The 25,783-nt window shown below is 39.7% G+C and overlaps 1 protein-coding gene across 1 annotated transcript in view; it reads left to right on the top strand.

The window, feature by feature from the left end:
* Positions 1-24,038, top strand: part of LOC129757743 (serine/threonine-protein kinase/endoribonuclease IRE1-like) — a 178,887-nt gene extending 154,849 nt beyond the window's left edge. Inside the window, exons 2-4 of the mRNA XM_055755031.1 lie at positions 2,273-2,834; positions 19,980-20,202; positions 20,269-24,038. Coding sequence (XP_055611006.1) covers positions 2,273-2,834; positions 19,980-20,202; positions 20,269-22,642 — 3,159 coding nt within the window. The 3' untranslated portion in view covers positions 22,643-24,038. The remainder of the gene's footprint in view (positions 1-2,272; positions 2,835-19,979; positions 20,203-20,268) is intronic.
* The last annotated feature ends 1,745 nt before the right edge of the window (positions 24,039-25,783 follow it).

The raw sequence follows: 25,783 nt of genomic DNA, 5'->3' as shown, positions 1-25,783 counted from the left end.
TAATTGATTTTGTTTTTCATCTTAAAAATAAACTATCATTGTACGCAAATTTTTAAATTATCATGGTTCTTACGCGTTTTTTTAGTAACGTGCTTTTTTGCGTGAATTTTTTAATTAAAATGGATTTTTACGTGGATTTTCGAATTTCGGGGTTTTTTTACGCGGATTTTCGAATTAACGAGGTTTTTTTTTACGCGGATTTTCGAATTAACGTGGTTTTTTACGCGAATTTTCGAATTAACGTGGTTTTTTTTACGCGGTTTTTTTTACGCGGGACGAAATACCGCGTAAAAAAACCTCAGTGTATTCTTTTTTTTAATTAATTTTTAATGCGAGTTCCATGATTTTAAAATGTTGTTTTGCAACGGTTTGCGATGCACATTAAGTGCTTTGAGAAGCATTAAAATTCTTATTTACTTTCCGAACCGTTTTGTAGTTTTAGTTTAAATTAAAGTTTTCGTTTTAACATTTCACGGTTCGTTTGAGTTAAACAGGGATTTTTATATCATTATTTTTTTATTCTTCAATTGATTCTTTTAAACAAAATTTATTCGTCATTAGAATGAAACTGTAAAATCTGTCTTACAAAAATTTTAAGAGCAAACACTTCTCAAGCAAAATTTGGCAATATATATCGTATCTTTTTATCGATCTTCACGAGCTTTTTTTTAAATCAGTAATGTATATCTCTGTCTCGATATTTTTTAGCGATCTTATTTTGAAGTTTAATTTAGAAGAGCGAAATCAAGTCACTGAAGTATAAAAGTGTAACAATGGCATTATTTGGTTTCTCATCGTTTTAAGGTCAATTGTTAAAAATAATGTAAGCATATTCGAATAACTAGGTTCGAAATAATAGGTAAAAATTTCAAACATTTCCTAGACTTTTTTTTTATTATTGTTTTAGCAATTGTTTTTTATCCTTTTTATAATCTGTCAACGTAATATCTAACGCACAGGAGTAAGTAATTTACTTGCTTCAAGAGAAAGCATTTTTCAATTTGTCTTTGTAGAAAAACTATAAAATATATAAAAGTTCGTGAGCTCAAATGCTTAAGTACCAAAAAGTATTAAACTTTCTGCAAACCTTTCCCAAAACTCAACATGTTATCAAATTGCATCATCTATAACTTTTTGATTCTTCATTCTATGTTTTTTTAGTGTTCATTTGTTAATTCTGTTCAAGAGTCGTTTCGTGAATCAGTGATGTGTTAGAGATTATAGTGAGGGAAATAGCTAGCTTTTAGAAAATTCGAATGGTTGCCTTTCTAATTATTAGAGAGTTCATAATTCTTTTTATATTTTCTAATGAAAACACCTCGCAGATATTATTAGGAGTTTCCTTACGAAAATGACTAGGAGCATAGGAGGTGTAGGTCAACCAAAGATCGCACAATTTTCCAAAATTGGCTCCTGATCCAAACCTCTCCCTTACTAAAAAAAAACCCTTCCTGAGTTACTTGAATATAGATTCGCAGACGTACAGACGGTTTCTATAGCTGGTGATAGTGATTTTTCATTGTTTCAGAGTTTTCAAAACAAGCTTTTGAAAAAAACTGAAATAACAGATTTATGGTTGATCCTAAAAAAGTACATATCTTAAGTATTAACAGTCCTTTCTACATCCCTCTTTGACTACTTGGACGTGGCCGGCGTCGGCGCCATTTTGGACTAGGAAACAAGCTGGACTTTTTTCTTACATTTAAGCCAAAATTTTAAATAATACACCATCGCAAGAATATGCTGGTTGTTTCAACAACACTTATCAGTTTTGGGAAAATCAATCTAAAAAAACGACTTTTTTCGACCGCCGTACCGAGAGTTTTTTTTAGGTTAAGTGTCCCGTCTCATCTGTACACGCTCAGCAAGTGTTTGTGTGTGAGAAATGTCAAAAAGAACTCTATAAGCACCATTATCTTTTCACACGAACACAATGACTAATTAAAAACCAGTGAGCAAACCCATTGACTTAAACCATTTTTTGACGGTCGCCATAGGAGCAAAAAACCATACGTAGCATTCCAACAAACTTCTGAATCTCATTACATGGGACTAAAACGAAACCTCCTTCTCAAAAATTTTAATTTTGATTCTGGATTCGGATTTCACTTTTTTTACATATGACTGATTATACTTTCTAGTTCGATAATTCTTTTAGTTCTAGTTCAAACAATTTTTCTGAAATATTTTTCTAAAATGCGCTAACGGTTCAGAAAATCTTTATCTGCAAAGAAGTATTTAGAATATCTTTTTCTTCGTTTTTTTTTCGCAGGATTGCACTGCCGTTGCAAAAGATGAAGAAACGCTGCTAGTGTTTTCAACACTCGGCGGCGGCCTAACAGCCATCGATCCGCTCTCCGGCGAAACGCGATGGTCCATCGCAGATGAGCCGGCCATCCGGGTACCCTCAGTGTCGGAAATGAATCCCCACTATCTGCCGGATCCACGAGACGGCAGCCTCTACACCTATCGAAATCCAGAGGGGGGTCTCAAGAAGCTACCGTACACGATCCCTCAACTGGTGGCCAATGCTCCGTGTCGCTCCAGTGACGGAATCCTGTACTCGGGCAAAAAGAGTGACGATTGGTTCCTGATCGACCCCAAGACGGGTCGCCGGGAGAAGGTTCTCGGCTTTGGGTCCCCTTCGAAGAATGGCGAGGAGCATGGGGAATCGCTAGGGTGGGCAACTTCTCGGTCCATCTATCTGGGCCGAACGCAGTACACCGTAATGATGTACGACAGTTTGGCCACCGGGGGTAACACCAAACCGTGGAACGTTACCTTCTTCGATTACACATCCCACACGATGGCACCGGAGCTGACGAAGGAATATGGTGAGTACCCCACATTTGGAACAAATTCGGTAATTCCCTCTGCGTAAAACGTTAACGAAGTTTCTGGACGAATCACGTGTGATAAGAATTGGAATGGTTTTTCGTTATTAAGCCCTATCAATTTCCCCCCGAACCCCCAGAAGCTCTTCCTCCGTTTCTGAATTGATTGCGTTTTAATATTTGTTTCGAACACATGGTTTGTTGTGGATTATTTATCAGTTATTCCATTCTCTCTTTACTTTCTTCGTACCTCCCCGATATAGGACAGATTATTTATTACATATTTGGCCTCGCCATATCATTTGATGATGCAACTGACTTGCAACAAACAATAAAAAGCGGACATAATTGTCTCATCCTAATATCCAATTTTATTAATCTAAAAATAATAATCTAAAAATACTCTCGCATATCACTCATCGTACAGAAAAGTCTTGGACATGCAATCAATGTTTGTTGTCCACTATGTAGTCAGCTTTATTTGAGATCAGTTAATAGTGGTACCAGTATTGAAATAAAATAAACTATTGTAGACATGTACAATAAACACTTGTGTGTTCATTACCTCGACTTGTTTGATTGATTCTTTCAAACACATTTTGTGCATAAAGAAGCGATTCCTTGAAATCTATAATATAAAAAGATAATGAAAGTTTCATTGAAAGTTAATAGCATTAATAGCAAACCCCGAAAGAAAAGTCTCCGTTTTAAATTGGTCTTTCAACCTTTATCCTTTTCCGTTCGATCGGAAAATATTACAATTACTTTCGCCTGCGTTTGGAAAGTGTCAATCGCCAATTGGCGGTTGAAATCGATATGTAGCAAGCAACATTATACAGAACTCGCACCATGTCTGTGTGTGGAAAAAGAGAATATCACATATTAAATTTTCATTGTGAGAACCGATCCATTTGTTATCTGGAAGTTTCTGGTGGGCGTTAAATTTTGTTATTTTCTTACCGGTTTAGAAACATGTGGAGTTGAGTTTTGTTTCCTTTTTCCAAACTTTATACGCTGAAACATTTGGACTCCGTTTTCCTCCTAGCACTCTATTTGGGCAATGTTTGACCTTACAAATTGGTCATTACAAATGAGGATTTTTTTCTATTGATTTACGTATTTTATTTGGACGTTTGATGTAATTCAGAACCGAGAGCATCCATTCCAGGTTAAAACATTGCGCACTTTTAATACAAAAATTATCTAATTAACAGTGTGGGTTATTCCAAATTTGCGCTTCTTGCTTAGATGCTTTTGCTCCTTTTAGACGGCTTCATTCAGTTTAGTCCTAGAATAACTACCCAGCAAAAATTTTTTCCTGTAAAACTACGCGAATGTCCTGTAACAAAAATGAGCAGGACAATTACCGTGATTTTACAGGTCAAAAACTTGATTACAGGACATTTAATTTTAAGTGTACAACTTTTTTACAGGACATTTGCTGTAATAATAAATGAATCTGCGTTAACTTTCAAGTAAAACAATTTAAAATTACAGGTTTTGTTAATTGCAAGTGATTTATTTTAAAGGTTGCAGTTTTCAGTGACACGTAATAGTCAAAATTTTCTTCTGTGTACCCACACGGAAAAAAATTGGGTGGTTATCCCAAAGACGCTGTCATGATAATTTTACCATTTCAGCGCTATAGTATTTTCAACCACGAAAAGTTTAACATCGATTTTGTAAAAGTGCGCATGAAACAATATTGAAATTACTATGTACCTGGTAATTTTCGATAACTCTCAATGTTTGTTGTCGAAAATACTATGGTCATGATAATTTCATCATAATTTCTATTACAACTAGCGTCCGCATAGTAATTTAGACATTGTGGCACCATTTCATATCAACAAAATACTACGCACATGGTACTTTTGAGAACAAAACATTATTGACTCAAAAACATCAGTACGTATGATAATTTTACCATGCAAAACATTCTTGTTGTTTACACTAATTCAGGATCATTAATCATCAAACCCGTGAGTAAAAAAAACTAATTTTCAGCTGCTTTGAAGTTTCATGACTTTGAAAATCATTCCAGAGCATCGGGAGAACACACTAACATTGACCGACGTGTGTCGGAAGTGTGAATTTTAATGTTTCAAATAATGTCATAATGCATGCATGCAAATAAACAAACAAACATACATAGTAATTCTACTATTTAAATCAAGATCCTCGCTCCTCCTAATCTTTATCATAACACATACTAGTTTCATCATGAAATATATTAATTTTGCTAGGGACGAAGTAAAACAATGCAACATTTCATTGACAATTTTACTAAAACGCAGTCGAATTTACTATGCGCAGCCAAATTGAGCACATAGTAAAACAGCTATACGTAAGGTATTATAAACAACAAAACATATTTGACTCAAAAATATGGTTGCCTATTGTTCATTTAAACCACGGATTCAGTAATTTTACTATGCTTTTTTTTTTGTGTGCACTGATTACAACCATGCTTGGCAAAAGTCATCGTCATGAGGCGTGAAGCTGTGACTGTGAAGCCTCTTGGTCCGTCAAACTCAATTGACTGTTCCTTAACGACCAGTCACTTCGTTTGCCAGTCATTCATTCCCCATTCATTTGAAGCTAAAAGAATCTCCTAGTCAAGCAATCGCATTCAAGCGACCGATGACGAAAAAGAAACGCATTTATTATTATTGTTGCTCCTGCCAGCAAGCCGAAGACGACCGAAGAGGAACAAGAAAAGCATTTATTATTATTGTTGCTCCTGCCAGCAAGCTCGTTTTCAGTTTTTTATTGCTATTGTTGCTCTCTGCCAGCAAGTCGTTCAATTAGTTGTACCTGCCGTCAGCAGCCGATCGAAGTGTGAAAAGATTTGCCAGTCACTCTCAGGAGAAATTTTGACCTTGTGTAGGAGCTTCGCCAGTCGATGATGGAGAAATGTTGATTGTTGTCGTGCTTTATCCGTCATGCGAGTAGTGAAGCTCCGTCAATTGAGAACAGTGCCAGTCGTTTGATGAAACAAAACTAGTCGGGTCAAGTGTGACGGGCGAAATTTGCCATCACTGATTACAACTCAAGGAGTCGCCAGTGTTGTAGTCGATTAAGAAGCTTTTCGATTATCAAAGTCAATCCCCTTCTGGGAACACAGTCGATAAGAGAGCAAAGATTTCGCTGGCGAACTCTGTATTAAAAACTGAATAAACATGATCAGTCTCTTGAATCTTGACTGCCAACAGAACCAGACGTGCGTGTTGTTATTTCTGTAGAAACCCCTTTAATATATTTGAATCCCTAGTTTGTGTTAAGTTTAGATTATTTATAAAATATATCGGACACTTCAGCCAGTTCAACCAACTACATGCGATGATCCGTTGATAAATTTTGACCTGTTGGCCAGTTGTCCAATCTCTTCAACCTGACCTGCCGTTAGTCCGGGAAATTCCTGCGAAATTAAGATAGTAATTTCCAACACGCCTTAGTTTCATAGAGATAAGCCTTGTCTACAGCTGAGTAAATGTCCTCTTTAAATTTTTTTTCCAGAATGTAGTAAAATCAAGATATTTTTAGAATTATTACACAATTAATGATTGAATTTCGTCTCGGAAGTCAAGCACGCCATGTGTTTGGTTAAATTGGTCGAAGGGAATATGCTTAAGTCGTAATTCGTATTATTGTACACTATCAACTAATTACACTAGTTTACAAAATTTTAAAAAAAACGTGAACTTGATTAACTAACCAACATTTTTAATGTAAAATCGGGCGCTGAATCCGAAAATGAAATTCAAAAAAATCTCAGTAGAACCGTTTTTGAGTTATGCTCCAAATATGAAATTTCGAAAAAATTCAAAAAGTTCTTGTACTTAGATTAAAATATCTCGGACGGCATAACAGTAATTTGAAATCCCTCTTTTGCATATTGAAGGTGGATAAGTTTTCTATCGATCAACTGAACACTGTTTTTGCATTTGACCAACAGTATTGCTGATATTAGTGACTTTATGAGAAAAAAAATTATAAAAAACGCATTTTTTTAGAGAAAATTTTGTTTCAACGAAAGTTTTAGACTCGATGGTAGCATTTAAAAAATCTGATTTTCTTTTGCGCTTAAATATCAATTTGAAACAAAGATTTCAAGTGGTTATTTATCAAAATCGGTTGAAAATTGAAGAAGTTATGGCTACTTTACCATTACTGAAATTTTTGGAGTTTTTAATCATTTAACGAACCGCAGTACACTTATCATAGTATAGGAAGAATGAAACATGATAAATCTCACTCGCTCCAAGTCAAAATTATTTATTAGCTTACCAGAAGGTCACATGCCAAGTTTCTGGAAAATCTGACCATAGAGAGGGGTTGCTTAAGTCTCAAACGTGAATAAAATTTTGAGGTATTTTGCCTAGAAGGAACGAAAAATACTTGTTTTTCATCAATAACTTTTTTCATCACTAGCCGATTGTTTTTAATGGTTTGTTTTCTTAAAGCCTAAGTTGAGACAAATATTTCACCCGAAGACTGTAACTCGATTGGATTTGAAACAGAAAAGTTATTGCGATTCAAAGATTGTATTTTGGTCGAAAATTGTCGTATAAAACGCAATGTGTAAAAAGTACTCATTGCGTATTGGACAAAATTTGCGGCCTTTGAACCGCAATAACTTTTCTGTTTCAAATCCAATCGAGTTACAGTCTTCGGGTGAAATATTTGTCTCAACTTAGGCTTTAAGAAAATAAACCATTAAAAACAATCAGCTAGTGATGAAAAAAGTTATTGATGAAAAAAAAGTGTTTTTCGTTCCTTCCGGGCAAAATACCTCAAAATTTTATTCACGTTTGAGACTTAAGCAACCCCTCTCTATGGTCAGATCTTCCAGAAACTTGGCATGTGACCTTCTGGTAAGCTAATAAATAATTTTGACTTGGAGCGAGTGAGATTTATCATGTTTCATTCTTCGTATACTATGATAAGTGTACTGCGGTTCGTTAAATTATTAAAAACTCCAAAAATTTCAGCAATGGTAAAGTAGCCATAACTTCTTCAATTTTCAACCGATTTTGATAAATAACCACTTGAAATCTTTGTTTTAAATTGACATTTAAGCACAAAAGAAAACCAGATTTTTAAAATGCTACCATCGAGTCTAAAACTTTCGTTGAAACAAAATTTTCTCAAAAAAAAATGCGTTTTTTATAATGCTTTTTCTCATAAAGTCACTAATATCAGCAATACTGTTGGTCCAACGCAAAAACAGTGTTCAGTTGATCGATAGACAACTTATCCACCTTCAATATGCAAAAGAGGGATTTCAAATTACTGTTATGCCGTCCGAGATATTTTAATCTAAGTACAAGAACTTTTTTAATTTTTTCGAAATTTCATATTTGGAGCATAACTCAAAAACGGTTCTACTGAGATTTTTTTGAATTTCATTTTCGGATTCAGCGCCCGATTTCACATTGGAAATGACCTTCAGTTTACTGAGTTCAAAAATGCTGTAAACTAGTGTTATCGCTCCCATGTAAAACACTCTCGATGATTCAAGTTAGGTATTTGGTAGGTCTGCCTGTGTTATCAGCGCAGTACTTGAAGGTGCTTTTAAGTTTTTTCCTTTTATTTCATTTTCGATAACATCGATTAATGCCTAATCTAGCGTTGCGTTTACGTCTCGACGAAAGCTTCTCGTTGGTTCTGGGCTGAACAATCGTACCGAAATTCCCACAATAAAACGAAAGAACTGGTGTTAAAAGCTTATGTTTCGAGATATTGTTATATCTATCTACTTAATAATGTACGGTTTTAATGAAGATGTTTAGAATTTGGATATTGAAAACAAAAATCGATAGAAGACATTTCTAATGGAGACCCCCCATTTTTGACAGATTGAATAAATATGTGTTTTAGAGTTTTTGTCATGGAATTTACTGGGGTTTCAAGCAAAATTATTCCATGTGAAAAAACGTACAAACGAGAAAAACGCGATTGAAGTTTTTTCGTAGTGAACAGTTCAAGTTAATAACTTCACATTTTTTTCTGCAAGAAAGAAAATACATTTCCTTAAACAAACGGAAAAATACAGCAAAAAATGCTTCGTGTGACACATTTGCGTAGAATCAGAATGCATTCCGATGCTAGTTCTACGAAAAACTGTCACACGGCTACATTTTTTCTATTATTTAAAAAGCTCGTGTACTCTCTATTTTTCCCAAAAAATCAAGTTTGTGTTTATAAAAATGCATAGTTGAGTATCGATCTTGTAAGTAGTGCCTACCGAAAATTGTTGGTGAAAATTTCTCTAAGTATATCTCTCAAGGCTATTCGCTCCTCCCCCATCCTCTTTTTTTTCGGTGAATAACATTTTATTCAACTGTTCAAAATAATGTTAAAAGATTATTTTTTGATAAAATTTGAATTTTTCATAGAATTTTTTCTTGTGTGATATTCTTGCGTAGAAATATCAACAGAGAGCAACCACCTTGATGAAAATTTCGTACAAGTTCAGAACAAAGTATATATCTACTGTTGGGTGAAATAAATCCTTAGAGCAGCGTTTTGATGATAGCAGCTTAAAGCTAAAAATATAGTTTTATTTAGCCTGATTTCAAATTTAAAGAAAATATAACTTACATTTAGTCTTTCACCACCGATTTATAAAATTACTCAACTTGGGTCTGAATAACAATACGGAGTGCAATTTCTGTCGTTCTGATATTACAGTGGCTAATTAAATTAGTAATATATGATTACAGGATTGCGTAAGAATTAATTTAGGGTTGATAACTCACGTGATGTATAGAAACTGATTGTTAATTAAATCTGCCTGCATAGGATGTTGACTTTGAACTGGCTTTACCTGAGGAACAAGTATATTTTAGTTTAAAAGAAGGTTCACATCTTTTCAATCAGCAACTCACATCCAGCAATCTAATCTTTTTCACTTTAATCCACTATCTAGCGCGACAAATATAATAATTGGAGTAACTTTCAATTATACTATGTGTAATGGTATTGTAAGCCTGAACTTTGAAAAATTTTGCGTGGTGGTTCGTTGTACAAGATTTTCTTCTCCTTCGCTTCCGTTCGTCATCTACATAACGAGTTCTTGACACTTCTCCACAGCTGGTCAATCTCGCCAGGGCTTCGTTATGCGTAACACTTGCCAGTGCTCCCAACAGATCCCCGACCCGTAACCTGTCCCGGATTGCTATTCGGAACCAGAGTTACCTCCAATTTCCAGCACAGCTAAGTTAGCGACTCCTCGTTTGAAGACGCCTCCACTCGTTCTGACCATGACCTGACAAATACGGCCATCCTTGGATACTATCAGCTGTTCCACTACTCCTCGAACCCAGGCCTTACGCTTTGATCCTTCCACCACATAAACTAAATCACCTTTCCTAACCGGCGTACTTTCGATGAACCACTTGGAACGTTGATTAACAGTCGGAACGTATTCCTTAATCCACCTCTTCCATAGTTCATCTGCAAGTTGTTGGGATCGTTTGAAAGAATCTCGAAGGGCTTCTGCTTGGTTGGTTGGGTGTACAACTTCCTGTGGTTCGTTCGGGTTTGAACCTCTCAGAAAAGTATTCGGACTCAGAGCTTTGCATTCTGAATCAGAAGACACCTCAGTGAGGGGGCGGCTGTTTATTATATCTTCGGTTTCAGCGAGAGTGGTGAGCAGAATTTCATCGTTGAGTTTACGGCCGTCGTCCAAAGCTGTCATAACACTTTTGACGGATCGGACCATCCTCTCCCACACCCCGCCCATGTGAGGAGTGGCCGGAGGGTTGAAATGCCAACTGGTTGTAGCATTTGTGAACTCGTCAGCACAAAGATCGTCTATCGATCGAATTTGTTGTATCATTTCCTTGCTGGCGCCTCGAAAATTGGTTCCGTTGTCGGAAAAATACTCCGTAGCTGGTCCTCGACGACTGATAAACCGCCGAATGGACATGAGGCACGACTGAGCAGAAAGGCTGTGTGCCACTTCCAAGTGAACTGCTCTTATCACCATGCAGGTGAACACGACTATCCATCGCTTCTCTCTGCGACGTCCAACGGAAACTTCTACCGGCCCAAGGTAGTCGACTCCAACAAACTTGAACGGGCGTCTGAACGGGGTCAGTCTTTGAACAGGTAATGCCGCCATCCTGGGAATTCTTGGTTTACACTTGCTGACCTTGCAAAAAACACACGCCTTCTCTATCTGCTTAATAAGCGAAGTCAGACCACTGATTGAAAATCTCTGCATTACTTCATTTTTCACAGTTGCCCGGAACCCATGGCCATACCGTTCGTGATAGTGTCGGACAAGAAACGCTGTTACTCCATGACATCCTGGAAGAACAATCGGAAATCGGAGATCAAAAGGAAGAAAATCGGCATTTTCGGATCGGCCTTCCATTCGCAAGACTCCTTCGGAATCTAGCAGAGGTGTAAATTTAAATAAAGGACTCGATTTATCCAATGGAATCCAATTAGACGGAGGATTACTCAAATTTTTCTTAAGAGTCTTAATCTCGTCTCCAAATACCTCACCCTGTGCCACCATGAAGATGATGTTTTCGGCACGTCGATGTTCGGACTGTTGCAACGGAACCAGAACTGCATCATTTTGCCTTTTCACGAGCTTCTTAAGGTTTTCGGTGGCTATGATGGTTTCGATGGGTTGGCCTGAACGTTTCCGTCTGCAGTTTGAGATGAAACGAAGTACGCTAGCAACAGTTCTCACAGCAATGTTCCATTTTGAAAAACGAGTTACGTCGATCAGTGGACTGAGCAGTTTAATTTCATGGAACAGGTGCGTGGCTCTAACTTCAGCTTCTGTGTTTGGAGACGGCAGATGTTGTGGAGGCCAAAAGGAGGGTGGTCGATAAAGAAAGTCGGGCCCACGATACCAAATACTATTAGCAGACAAATCTGGTGTGGGACCACGTTTAGTGAGGCAATCAGCAACATTTAATTTCGATGGTACGTAATGCCAATCAGAAAGCTTTGTAAGACTAAGTATTTCACCTATTCTGAACCCCACAAAGGGTTTATACTTTCGTTGGTCGGACTGAATCCATGAAAGTACCGTGCGAGAATCCGTCCAATAAAAGGTCTGGTCGACTTGAAGGGAGTGGTTATCTTTGACGACTTGTGCTAGCTGCGACCCTTGAACCGCTGCTTTTAATTCGAGTCGCGGAATCGATAGTAATTTTATTGGAGCAACTTTCGACTTTGCCATCACCATTGCACATTTGACGGAGTTTTCGACAACGATTCTAAGAAACGCAACGCTTCCAAAGGCGTTCTCACCAGCATCGGAAAAAATATGTAATTGGATGGCGCCAAACTGATCAGACGGAGTCGAGCCGAAGTAACTTCTGGGAATTCTAATGTGTTTGATCGTGGCGAACATCGAAACCCACTGCTGCCATTTCGCCAACGTACTTTCATCGATCAAATCGTCCCACTCGCAACCGGTTCTCCATAAATCTTGGATTAACATTTTTCCCAACACGGTGAGTGGTGCAACGAGGCCCATGGGATCAAAAAGAGACATAACAGTGCTGAGGATGTTTCTTTTTGTAGGTTTATCTTTGGCGATAGAAGTTGTGCTCATCGGAGCCGAAAAGGAGAATTCATCCAAATGAGGATCCCAAGTGATTCCCAGAACCCGTTCATATTGTGTTACCTTATCGAGATGGAAGTGTACAGCTTCGTCGTTGCCGGTGGTTCCGAATCCTACGAGAACTTCTGTTGAATTGGACGTCCAGTTCGTTATCTCGAATCCGCCATTCGAGTGGACCAACCGCACCTCTTTCGCTCGTTGGACCGCCTCTTCTATTACGTCGAAGCTATCGTAATAGTCATCGACATAATGGCGGTGTATGATGGCTTCGGCAGCACCAGGGTATCGATCGGAGAACTCTTGGGCATTTCGGTTCTTTACAAATTGGGACGAGCAGGGGGAGCAGGCAGACCCGAAGGTGGCTACATCCATCACGTACACTGTTGGCTGTTCATTTGGAAGGAATCGGAACAGGAATCGCTGGGCCTGTTTATCAGCTTCCCGAATCCGCAGTTGGTGAAACATTTCACGTATGTCGCCCCCTACCGCTATTCGTCTTTCACGAAATTTGCTGATAACGGCAGGCAACGACGTGAGAAGATCAGGCCCTTTCAGCAAACAGCAATTCAGTGAGACTCCTTGTACCATTGCAGCGGCGTCCCATACAAGGCGCACCTTGTTCGGCTTTTTGGGATTCTGCACCACGTCCAAAGGAAGATACCATACCGATGATGGATCTGTATTCAACAGCTCGGTGTTCGTTGCTTTATGGCAATAGCCTCGGCTTATGTAATGCTGTATCAGCTCGACTACTTTCTGCTGTAGGTTCTTTCGGATTAGGGGAACATGCCCTATTATGCGCCACCTAAGCGAATCGCTGATTTTCTATGTATTCCACGTACAAATTGTGTTGAAAATGGGTGCAATCGTTGAAGAAAATTGTTTTCTTCAAATGCCTATGATTTTTTATTACTCAAATTGCTATAGTTGCTTCAAAAACTTGATTTTTAAAAACCTTATTCAAAGCCACAGAACAAAACTGTGTTGCAAATACGCGCCGCCGTGTATTCAATACGCGCCTAGCAGCCGAACACACCCGAAAGCAGCCGAAGACCGAAAACACACCAATACTTACAGACACTTTGAATGAAATTATTTTATTTATTTTTATTTACATAGTATTCCGTCTCACGACATAACTTGACGAACATAATTCCTAAAATTCACTCGGTTCATAGCAACCGTTCTCCAATTTCTCGGGCACCCCACGTTCGCCAGATCACGCTCCACTTGGTCTAACCACCTCGCTCGTTGCGCCCCCGCTCGTCTTGTTCCTACCGGATTCGTAGCGAACACCTGTTTTGCAGGACAGTCGTCCGGCATTCTCGCAACATGTCCCGCCCAGCGTATCCGGCCAGCCTTCACCACCTTCTGGATACTGGGTTCGCCGTAGAGGCGCGCGAGCTCGTGGTTCATCCTTCGCCTCCACACTCCGTTCTCCTGTACGCCGCCAAAGATGGTTCTTAACACTCGTCGCTCCAATACTCCGAGTGTACGCAGGTCCTCCTCGAGCAATATCCATGTCTCGTGCCCGTAGAGAACAACCGGTCTAATGAGCGTCATATACAGGTTACACTTCGTGCGAGGGCTAAGTCTTCTCGACCGCAGTTGCTTGTGGAGTCCATAGTAGGCACGACTTCCGCTGATAATTCGCCTCCGGATCTCACGGCTGGTGTCATTGTCTGCGGTCACCAGTGAGCCGAGATAGACAAAGTCTTCGACTATCTCCAGCTCGTCGCCGTCGATCGTGACCTTGTTATTACTGGACAAGCGGGTTCGGTCGGTCTCGGATCCGCAGGCCAGCATGTACTTCGTCTTGGACGTATTAATCATCAACCCAATCCTTCCTGCTTCGCGTTTCAGTTTGCGGTAGATCTCCTCCACCGCCGCAGATGATCTGCCGACTATATCAATGTCATCGGCAAAGCAGATAAGTTGACTGGATCTGTTGAAAATCGTGCCCCGCATTTCGCCCACCGCTCGTCGAATAACACCTTCTAGCGCCACGTTGAACATCATGCAGGATAGACCATCACCTTGTCGAAGCCCCCTGCGCGATTCGAATGAACTCGACAATTCACCCGAAATCCGCACACAGCACTGCGTTCCATCCATCGTCGCCTTGATCAGTCTGATCAGCTTCCCGGAAAAGCCGTTCTCGTCCATGATTTTCCATAGCTCGTTACGGTCGATCGTGTCGTATGCGGCTTTGAAGTCGATGAATAGATGATGCGTAGGGACTTGGTGTTCACGGCATTTTTGGAGGATTTGCCGCAATGTGAATATCTGGTCCGTCGTAGACCGTCCCTCCATGAAGCCGGCCTGATGACTTCCCACGAATCTGTTTGCTTGTGGCGTTAGGCGGCGGAGTAGGATTCGGGACAACACTTTGTAGGCGGCATTGAGGACAGTGATCGCTCGGTAGTTCTCACAGTCCAATTTGTCGCCCTTCTTGTAGATGGGGCATATTACCCCCTCCTTCCACTCCTCCGGTAGCTGTTCTATGTCCCAGATCCGGATTATCAACCGATGTAGGCAATCGGCCAACCTGTCCGGGCCCATTTTGATGAGTTCAGCTGCGATGCCATCCTTCCCAGCCGACTTGTTTCTATTCAGCTGGCGAATGGCTTCCTTAACTTCACTCATCGTTGGGAGTGGCTCCTCTTCGTCGTTGGCTACGCCGGCGATGTACCTTCCCCCACCGTCTTGATCTCCTGCATGTGCGCCGTTCAGGTGTTCATCGAAGTGCTGCTTCCACCTTTTGATCAAAATGAATTGAATGAAAATAAAATCAAAATGGACTAATAGAAATTTAACAAAAAATTAAAAATAGATTTTTTTGGGCTGAATTAACGCTCAAAATAAGGTTTTAGACTTTTTGTTCATTTTCAATGAAAATTGGCCTTTTTGAAAAATTAATGCTATTTTCAGCCTACTACGATTGGCGCGTTATAACGAGCGCATGGGCCGTGATAAAACATACCCATAAAAAGCACACCATAGCGAGTTCGGTATAATTTTTTAGCATTAAATCGTAGTTTAGATTCTCCTTTATCGATGTGTTAGAAAATATTGTCTTATTCGTTTTTCTCTGCTTGGTGACACCTTATTGAAAGTGTTTTAAAATTTAGATCGAAATGAAGAAAAACCTGAATTGTGAAATTATCCCGACACTGGAGCATTTTAAGGAAAAATTCATACTTGCCATGACCAATCACAGCATTTAGAACAAATTGGTAATATTTTGCAGGCTTAAAATGCTTCAGATTCTTCAAAACAAGGGTGGCGCGTATTAGCTATATGGGGCGTTATATGAACTTTTCCCCTAACTTTTTCTCAAACGATTTCATTCGTTCTACCGCCATAGAGTAGCTTTCCGGAAACGATGGTTGGCCTGGTTTCCAAATCAGACCGGTTTCGAAACGCTTACCTACTCTAACGGTAGTCGCTTCTAGGATTTCACGAGCCCGACGAATGTCTTCAGACTCGATGAATTTTACAGATAGTGACGGAAGTTCTTCTAGCGCATATTGGGCTCCCAACAAATCCTAATTAAATTAGTATTATATGATTACAGGATTGCGTAAGAATTAATTTAGGGTTGATAACTCACGTGGTGTATAGAAACTGATTGTTAATTAAATCTGCCTGCATAGGATGTTGACTTTGAACTGGCTTTACCTGAGGAACAAGTATATTTTAGTTTAAAAGAAGGTTCACATCTTTTCAATCAGCAACTCACATCCAGCAATCTAATCTTTTTCACTTTAATCCACTATCTAGCGCGACAAATATAATAATTGGAGTAACTTTCAATTATACTATGTGTAATGGCACTGTAATATCAGAACGACAGAAATTGCACTCCGTATTGTTATTCAGACCCAAGTTGAGTAATTTTATAAATCGGTGGTGAAAGACCAAATGTAAGTTATATTTTCTTTAAATTTGAAATCAGGCTAAATAAAACTATATTTTTAGCTTTAAGCTGCTATCATCAAAACGCTGCTCCAAGGATTTATTTCACCCAACATCTACTTTTGTTTTTTTTTTGTGTTTTGTTTTTATTCGGAAGTTCACGCTAAAAGGGACTATTTCCAGCTTTAAAGTGAAAATGACCCGAAAGTTATGCTTGGAACGGCAGTTTAACATTTCAAAATCTGATCCTTGTAAGCAGGGTGGCCACCCATTCGGGAAATGCGGGAAAAAGACGGGATTTGAAATCCACCGGGAAAATGCGGGAAAAAACCGGGAACTCTTTCGGAAAGTCGGGAATTTTAGGCTCAGTGAAAGTCTATTCAATGGAGTTTGGTCGAAATAGGTCTACAGATGTACCGAATATCCGGCCGGCCGAATACCGCCCAAAAACCGTTAGGCCGAATATTCGGCTCACCGAATAGTTGAGCTAAGCATTCGGCCGAATAGGTAGAATATTTATTTTTGAATTTTATATAACAACATCATTGTCAAATTTTTCAAACGATTTTGGATAATTTATAAAATATTCAAAAGTAATAATAAAAAAGCTACTCAATCATCAAAAACTTGAGGTTTCATTAAAACATATTAGGTGTATCTGTTTATCTTTCACTGTATAAAGCTTTATACCTACTTTGATTATCGTTTATTCCAGATTTTTTTTTATATATTCAGGCTTACCCATTAATCCAATACAGAATTCGAGATAAGTCAAATCTGTTTAGGATGCCCAGATATTGTTCAAAAGTTTCCGGATTTTTCCCAGGTTATCAAGTGAAAAACTCAAAAATTTTCTTTGAAAATTTTTACATTTCGGGTTCAAAAATTATTTAAAAAAAAAATTCAAAATGAACAAAAATTTTTGTTTCATCCTTAGATACGATTTTAACACTGCTGCCGTTATTCAACGAAAACTTTAAATTTCAAATTATTTTTATCAGTTTAATCTTGTATGAAAGATTTTGTTCAGATTTGCCCTTTTTTACAAATAAAAAAAAATCGTCCTGAATGGGTACCGTAAGGTAGACAGTATGGTATACTTAAAGGTAAAAGATCATTGTTCTTTTTAACAATTATTTGTAAAATATCTTGCTCAAAATCGACTTTCATCTAATTCGATGTCAAATAAGCAATTTCGTATTTTGTCCCAGATTTCATAGGTACCGATTCTCTTTGGTGATAAACGTCCAAGAAGCGAAAAATCATCTGATGTCCTTTAAATTATTCAGAGAAATCCTGAAAAAGATCTTGTAAATCATCATTTGGTTGAAAATAATCGACTCAAAAAAATGAGGGGCATTAACCCTCATCCGCTCTAGGTTTCGTTACCCTTATCAGACTTAGAAGTGTCAATTTGACACTCCAAGTTAAAATCGGTATAACCATTTTCATATCTAACCTTCTTCGAAAATCGAAGCTTCTTCGAAAATCGAGCCCTGATGTACAAAACCGAAACTGGGTTACGATCTACTGTCCTAACAGCGGGTGTTCCGTAGGGTTCCATACTAGGACCTGTGCTTTGGAATGCCATGTATAATGAGGTGTTAACGCTGAAACCACCAGCAGGCTAGCGGACAGTTGGATTTGCTGACGATATAGTGCTCATGATCACCGACGAAACATTCGAGGAGGTAGAAGGCCTTGCAACAGTGTCCGTAGAAAGGGTTGGCACCTGGATGAAGAGAGTTAAGCTTCAGATAGCTCACCATAAAACCGAAGTTCTGCTCGTGACCAACAAAAGAGTTGTGCCGCACATGGAGATTACTGTGAGGACACACGACATCTTCGAAACAGCAGCCGAAATACCTTGGAGTAATGGTCGACAATCGCTTAAGTTTTGGTGCACATGTAAAATACCTTCCTTGGCCTGGATTATGCCAAACTGTCATGGTCCAAAGAGTAGCAAGAGACGTCTCCTTGCGAGCGTAGCACTGTCGAAACAACGATACGGAAGAGCGGCCTGGAGCTCCGCCATAGAAGTAGAACGCAACTGATACAAATTACGGAACTCGAATCAGCTGTTAGCCGTGCGAGTTTACTGTGCGTACAGGACCATATCAGCAGATGCAGCTTTTGTCATCGCGGGCATGATTCCCATCGACATAACTCTGACGGAGAATATGGAGTGTTATGAAGCAAGAGCTGTTAGAGGAGTGCGTAAAGTTCAACGAGCAGCGTCAATGCTCAAGTGGCAGGAGCAATTGGACGTATCGAACAACGCAAGATGGAGGCTTAGGCTAATTCCGAGACTTTCAGACTGGGTAAATCGGAAGTATGGGGAGGTCAACTTCTACCCGACGCAGTTCCTTCAGGGTCATGGGCGCTTTATGCAATACCTTCAATGGTTTAAGCTTATCAGCTCGCCTTATGGCCCGGAATGCGTAGATTCGGAGGAATCGGCCAAACATGCTATCTTTGTCTGCCCCATGTTCATTTCAAGGCGTCAACAACTTCAAAATTTGAACGCTGAAAATGTTGTGAGTGAAATGTGTCGCGGCGTGCTATAGTCGACGAAATCTCGCTAATACGAATCAGGAAAGATGATGAACGGAGAGAGCGAGACAGTCAACGAAACTTGACAAGCTAATGGAAGGTCTAGGGCCTCGTCTGAAACCACAATTCAAAAGCAACGCAATCTTGGGGTGCGGTATAACCCTAATCTGGACCCATACGTGTGGCGGGACTTTAAAGGTCTCACGTACTCAGCTACGATCTTTTCTGCAGCAAAAATAAGCGGAGATACCATTCGAGGTGGTCGTGACGGGATTCTATCTTGGTAGTTTCTCAATCGGCCATGCCTTGGTGGTTAGAAATCCTACGGGAGTGGAAGCTGTGACGGGCGCGAGTTACTTTAAAGGCGTTACCTAACCGGCACACATCTCGGTGTGCCGGTTAGGTCTGAAGTTGGCGAAAAATGAAAAGGAGAAAGAGGAAAAGGAGAGATAAGTATCATTGGGTGGAACCGCGGGATGAGGCAGATTCCCGTACTGACACTTCATAGACACTGGACAGGAATACACGGTTCATCGGGGAGCAGCTAAGGGACCGCCTAAAACACGAACAGACCTGACAACAAAGAATCAGTCCATAGCAGGTTTAAATCCTACAGCTGCTCCCCGATGAACCGTGTATTCCTGTCCAGTTTTAATGAAGTGTCAGTACGGAAATCTGCCTCAATCTGCTCAGGCTGTATCGCAGGGAGTACACGGTGAAGTTCAGATGTTATCTTGGAGGTCTATCAACCTTGGAGGTGTTGTGTCAGCCTGCGATTGTCTGTTCTTTCCATATGTTTACAGGAGTAGCATATGAGGGGAAAATGACGGTAGCCAGCACTCCGCCTGGCCTTTTAAAACATTCTTCGAAAGAATCTTCCTTATGAATTCAATTCAAACAGAGTTTCTAAGCTGGTCTTCAGCAATACGTGGCCAGCTGATATAATATTCTTTAAACAACTGATTACACTTATACATCCATTTTTTATGAATCATACAACGAAATGCAATGTCAAATGCTAGCTACAAAATCAAAAGCCTTATTAACTTTTTTACCATTCTCTTTTCGTCCCACAGAATTCCTTCACCTAACGAGCAGCTCTTCGGGGCTAACGGCTACCTTCGAACAGAAGCGTGGAACTCCCCTATGGCAGAAAGACCTCTCCACGCCGGTTGTAGCCGTTTTCCTACTCGGCATCGAAGGGCTACTGAGCGTACCCTTCCAAACCGTTTCGGATGAGGTCCTCCAAGAGATCAACGAACGTGCCAAGGACGGAAATTTCGACAATCTGAAGTTGTTGTGAGTGTTAAAAACCAGTGAATTTTATTTTTTTCAGAATTTTTGAAATGTTTTATTATATTTTAGCCCAACGGTCTACGTCGGGGAGAACTCTAACAACATCTATGCGATTCCATCGCTGGTGGACAAGAATACTGCTACACTTCCGTCGGAACCGACGGTAAATCTCTTGGGAGGTCCCAACAGGCAGCGAGAAGAAGTTCAAGGGCTCCCGGGTAAGGAGTTAATTACGCCGGAAACGGCTCGTGTTCAAAATGATAACATAATCATCTTGGGACACTATCAACCGCCCAAGACGGACGAAAGCCTCAAGTTGGACATTGCTCCGGGTGCAGTGCCGGGTCGAATTTACAAAGAACAGGGACAGTTGTCTACGGTGCTGCTGGATTTCAATGGGATGCCTACGGTTGGACCGGAACCGACTAGAACCATTGGCATTCAGACGGATAACGGAAAGATGGAGGGGAATGATACCGCCGTTATCGGTAATACGAGTTTCCGGGCCCTGTTCGGTCGGCTGTATTTAGATGTGAAGGCTTGGTTAGATGCACAGCCTAATAAGCTACCAACGATGATGTTTGTAGCATTGTTTGGAATAGTGGTATTTGGTTTTTGGTATTTCCACATGCAAATGAAGGCCTTACAGGAGCAAAGTCAGAATGGTTCGCAGACGAACTCAAATCGGAGTGATGGAAGTAACTATGCAGAACCAATTGACTTTGGGGATGGGGAAATCCGTGTGGGTAAAATAAATTTTAATACCCAGAACGTGTTAGGGAAGGGTTGTGAGGGGACGTTTGTGTTTCGAGGTACCTTTGAAAAACGTGAAGTGGCGGTGAAACGGATTTTACCGGGCTGTTTTACACTGGCGGATCGAGAAGTGGCTTTGTTGAGGGAAAGTGATGCCCATGAAAACGTCGTTAGATATTTCTGTACCGAACAGGATCGCCAGTTTCGGTACATTGCAGTGGAGCTTTGTGCTGCCACGTTACAAGATTATGTTGATGCCAAAACAGTAGATACTCTACAGAAGCAGATATCTATTCTCGATGTCCTTTATCAGGCCACCAATGGGCTGACACATTTACATTCGTTGAACATCGTTCATCGTGATATTAAACCACAGAACATATTACTTTCGTTGCCAGATAACAGGAAAAGAGTGAGAGCTATGATCTCAGATTTTGGACTGTGTAAGAAATTGAACTATGGCAAAGCTAGTTTCTCAAGGCGATCGGGAATAACCGGCACGGATGGCTGGATAGCTCCGGAAATGCAACGAGGTCAGCGGACAACCACGTCCGTTGACATTTTCTCATTAGGATGTGTGTTTTACTATGTTATGTCGAAAGGTCTTCATCCATTCGGCGATAATTTAAAGAGACAGGCAAACATTCTATCGGGAGAGTTTGATTTACAAGCGTTCCACAGAAACGAAAAGCCTAGTAATATGAGCGTGTTAGCGGAAGAATTAATCGCCGACATGATCAGCGCTGATCCATCCAAACGGCCTCCATCAACTGCAGTTCGAAATCATCCTCTATTTTGGAACAAAGAAAGAGTGCTGGCATTCCTGCAGGATGTCAGCGATCGAGTAGAAAAGTCTGACGTTTTCACTGAACCTTTAAAAACTTTAGAACGTAATGCGCGATATGTGGTGCGCGACGATTGGAGTTTGCACCTGGATCAGGAAATAACCAACGACCTACGGAAGTATCGAGGCTACCAAGGTTACAGTGTAAGAGATTTGCTCAGAGCTCTTCGCAACAAAAAACATCACTATCACGAACTAAAACCGGAAGTTCAACAAGCCCTCGGGGCTATTCCACACGATTTCACCCGCTATTGGATAGATCGGTTCCCGCATTTATTGTCGCACGCTTACCACGCATTGGTCGACTACTCCGAAGAACCAATTTTCAAAGGGTATTACAACGATGAGGTTCATCATCGATTTACCAAACCAGACTATTTCAATCAAGAGGGTAACGAAAACTATGACCTCATCCGGTACTACGAGGCTGCCCAAAAAATCAAAGCCACTCAAAGTCCAAAGCGAAAACCTTCGGCGCCAAACGACCAAAGTGGAACGGACTCCACTCCTACGACCCCACAAAAGCAAAACCAACAAAACCGGCGAGGGAATTATAACTTCGATCGATATGGAAACGGTGCGACCAGCTTCATCACCCGGGATCAAATGATGGGAGGAAGTGCTGCTGCACCATCTGCTGCTATAGAAGGAGGAGAGTCCGCAGAAGAATCGAAAGCGACTGATCAGCAGGGAGACGATCAAGGTGAATTTGTAACGGTTGTTCACAATAATCATCAACCTAACAACAACAACAACAGAAGAAGGCATAATCAACATAACCAGAACCATGTTCGGCGGAGGGAAAATGCCAAAGTCACGTGGAACTTGCAGATGCAGAATGAATGAATGAGTGTTTCTAATACACCAAGGAACAGGATGAATATGATCAAAATTCAAAGTGTTTATAAAAGTAAGTATTGCATCAGCGTGTGCAGCGTGTAAATTTGTTCCAAATATTTTTTATCGGCTGATCAAACATTTAAGTTCAGCTGCACTTGAGTTAGGCGTACTGTTTAACGTTTATATTTACGAGCGTATGTTATTGTGTCTCAAATTCTTAAACCGTAAGCCAATTCATTTGGCGTAATTAATTTATGCCGCACAGCTATGATTATGTCTGACGAAAAGTTTGGAAAACACTGAACGTTGTGCAACAATAGACGTTGTTCTTGGAATTTATTCAAAGGACAAGAAAAATAGAAATCCATCCGAACTTGAATTTCATAATTTAACTGCGAGATAAGAAAGTGAAATCCAACACAAGCGTCCCACTTCTTAGGATTGAATTTGCTCAGCTTAAAAAAAAAAATAAAATGAATTCGAAAAGAAATCCTACTTCCTAAAAAATCTAATCCAAACAATTCAGTAAAATTTCCCTTCGAACATTTCTGTCAATATGTTTTATCGAACAGTTTCTTAACTTATTATAATCTAAAAGCTTGGAAATTGTACACCAATATTAAAATATAAATGTATATCTTCGGTATAATGTTGAAAACATCTAACTTGTCAGTGCAATTTTGGATATTTCAATGGAAAATCTACCGTTTTTTTAAAACATTTTTGTAGTACTGCTTAATATTTGAAATCGAGTTTTATTTTTTTTTTCTTTCGAATAACTAGGTTTCATTTAACACACAGATTTGCTTCTATCGTCGCACTTTTTAATTTTACTTTTATCAAACTAATAAAAGCCTATTAAATAATTAAATATAGATCTCCTTGCTAAGTAACCAGATGAGGATTTATTGGAAGCACCTATTTTAGAAGATAACTTGACTTATAAGACTAAAATAATTATTATGGGACATCAAACATAGATCCCAAGTTTGAAACTATTGCAGCAGCTCTAGTGAGTGAAATCGTGCGTGTGGGCACAATCGTTGCAAGGTTTTAGTTTTCAACAAGTGACGGCAGTTCACTGGAAGAAAGAAAAAAAAACACGTTTGTAATTGTCTGTGATAAAAAAAAACAAAAATAACAAAACATAAACAGAAGTAATACAATTTATAACTTTTCTACTTAGCTTAATTTTTGTGAACCAAGGCTAGCTTTAGTTTGGCAGATGATTGTTACAATAATCGATGAACAATTCAAGAACAATTCCACTAATGATTGGCAGAGTTGTAGAACAAATCAGATGTACATAAACGAATAGTCAAATACCAGTCGAGTAAATATAGACCAGGAAGAAAGTGAAAATATTGCATTTGTACTAATGTTTTACTTGGTAATAAACGTATGTATCTAGTTTTACATGTCTGTTTTTATTTAATAGATGACAATTTCTTACTTCTATTCAAATTTATCAATAGGTCATATTAAGCTCCAAATGAAAAAAAAAATATCCTTTTAATTTGCTTAAGATACGCATCAATAATGCCTTTCAAATTTTGCTTAGATCGTAGGACATATTCAACTGTTGAATTGAATTTGGCCAGTATTGCGCATGTCTTACAGTCGAGGGGCTTTTCATATTTTTCCTAACATGAATTTCGAACGAATGTTGTTTTATTTTTGCTTTCATCAAAACTCATCCAGAGTTAAACACCACATACTACATACAAAGCAGGACAATCACAAACATATTTGCCCATCCATCCACCAAACCAAACCCAAGCTTTCGAAAGGCTGAAATTAACAGAAAGGATTCACTCATACGCTTGATACGCAACCCCTTCCTTTTTTTGGCAGACCACCCGTCCCGCAGCACATTGGGTGAAAATTTTCACGGTCAATGTACGGTAGATGAATTGCATTTAGGGTGGCACAATTTATGAAATATTGACAATCAGTTAAAATGCTGTTTCTGTCCAATCACAGCGAATGTCAACCACTGTTACTGGTAATTTTTCTTTGAATTTCTTTCTTATGTCTTGCCTCGAATCTAATTTTCCACGTCGTATTATGACATACTACTAGTTATTTTGTCGTCGGAACGCGTGTTGAAGTCGAGGAACTTGTGAGCCACTATGAGACTGTGGCCCACAAGTTCCTCGACTATCTTATTTATCATGCCGCCAAACTTCTCCGAGATTTATTTCAGCGGAGCTTATCAGCTTCAGAAGAAGATCCCTACTTAGATATTAGTTTTCAATTTTTTTAATTTTATTTACCTACATAGTTTTCCGTCTCTCGACATACTTGATGAACATTATTCCTAAAATCCACCCGGTCCAAGGCAACCCTTCTCCAATTTATCGGACATCCCACATTCGCCACATCACTCCACGTTTAACATCATGCAGGATAAACCATCGCCTTGCCGAAGCACCCTGCGCTATTCGAATGAACTCGACAATTCTGAATTCACTCGAAATCCGTAAACAGCACTGCGTTCCATCCATGATCAGTCTGATCAGCTTCCCAGAAAAGTCGTTCTCGTCCATGATTTTCCATAGCTTTGAAGTCGATGAATAGATGGTGCGTAGGGACTTGGTGTTCACGGCATTTTTGGAAGATTTGCTGTAATGTGAAGACCTTAGAACTGTTGGCATTCGCCGATCAAAGCAACACACGCAGTGCAACGCTAAGAATTTTTCTTGTATATAAATAAGCGGGTTACGCAAAATAAAGTCATTCCAGTTTTAACCTTTGTTCTCTCCTTTCCACTCCGAAAGTGCTCCCTGTCTAACAAGAACGCTCCTCCGTGAAGCTGCCTGATGACTTTCCACGAATCTGTTTGCTTGTGGCGTTATGCGGCGGAGTAGAATTCGGGGCAGCACTTTGTAGGCGGCATTGAGGACAGTGATCGCTCGGTAGTTCTCACAGTCCAATTTGTCGCTCTTCTTGTAGATGGGGCATATTACCTCCTCTGTCATATGGTCCAAAATAAAGGTTATTAACGGTGGCCGTCGCAGAGATGCTTTCCACATTCGGCTCAACAACCAGTACATTAACGACCCATCAAAGCTGGCCGGCTCATTCTGTGACCACTTTTTCAAGATCTCAACCACCTCCAATTCTGTCTTCCTCCCCTTTCCCTCT

The sequence above is a fragment of the Uranotaenia lowii genome, chromosome 3, assembly GCF_029784155.1.
Source record: "Uranotaenia lowii strain MFRU-FL chromosome 3, ASM2978415v1, whole genome shotgun sequence".
NCBI classification, from domain to species: domain Eukaryota; kingdom Metazoa; phylum Arthropoda; class Insecta; order Diptera; family Culicidae; genus Uranotaenia; species Uranotaenia lowii.
The sequence above is the reverse complement of the archived record's forward strand: the minus strand, read 5'-3'. Positions and strand labels throughout refer to the sequence as shown.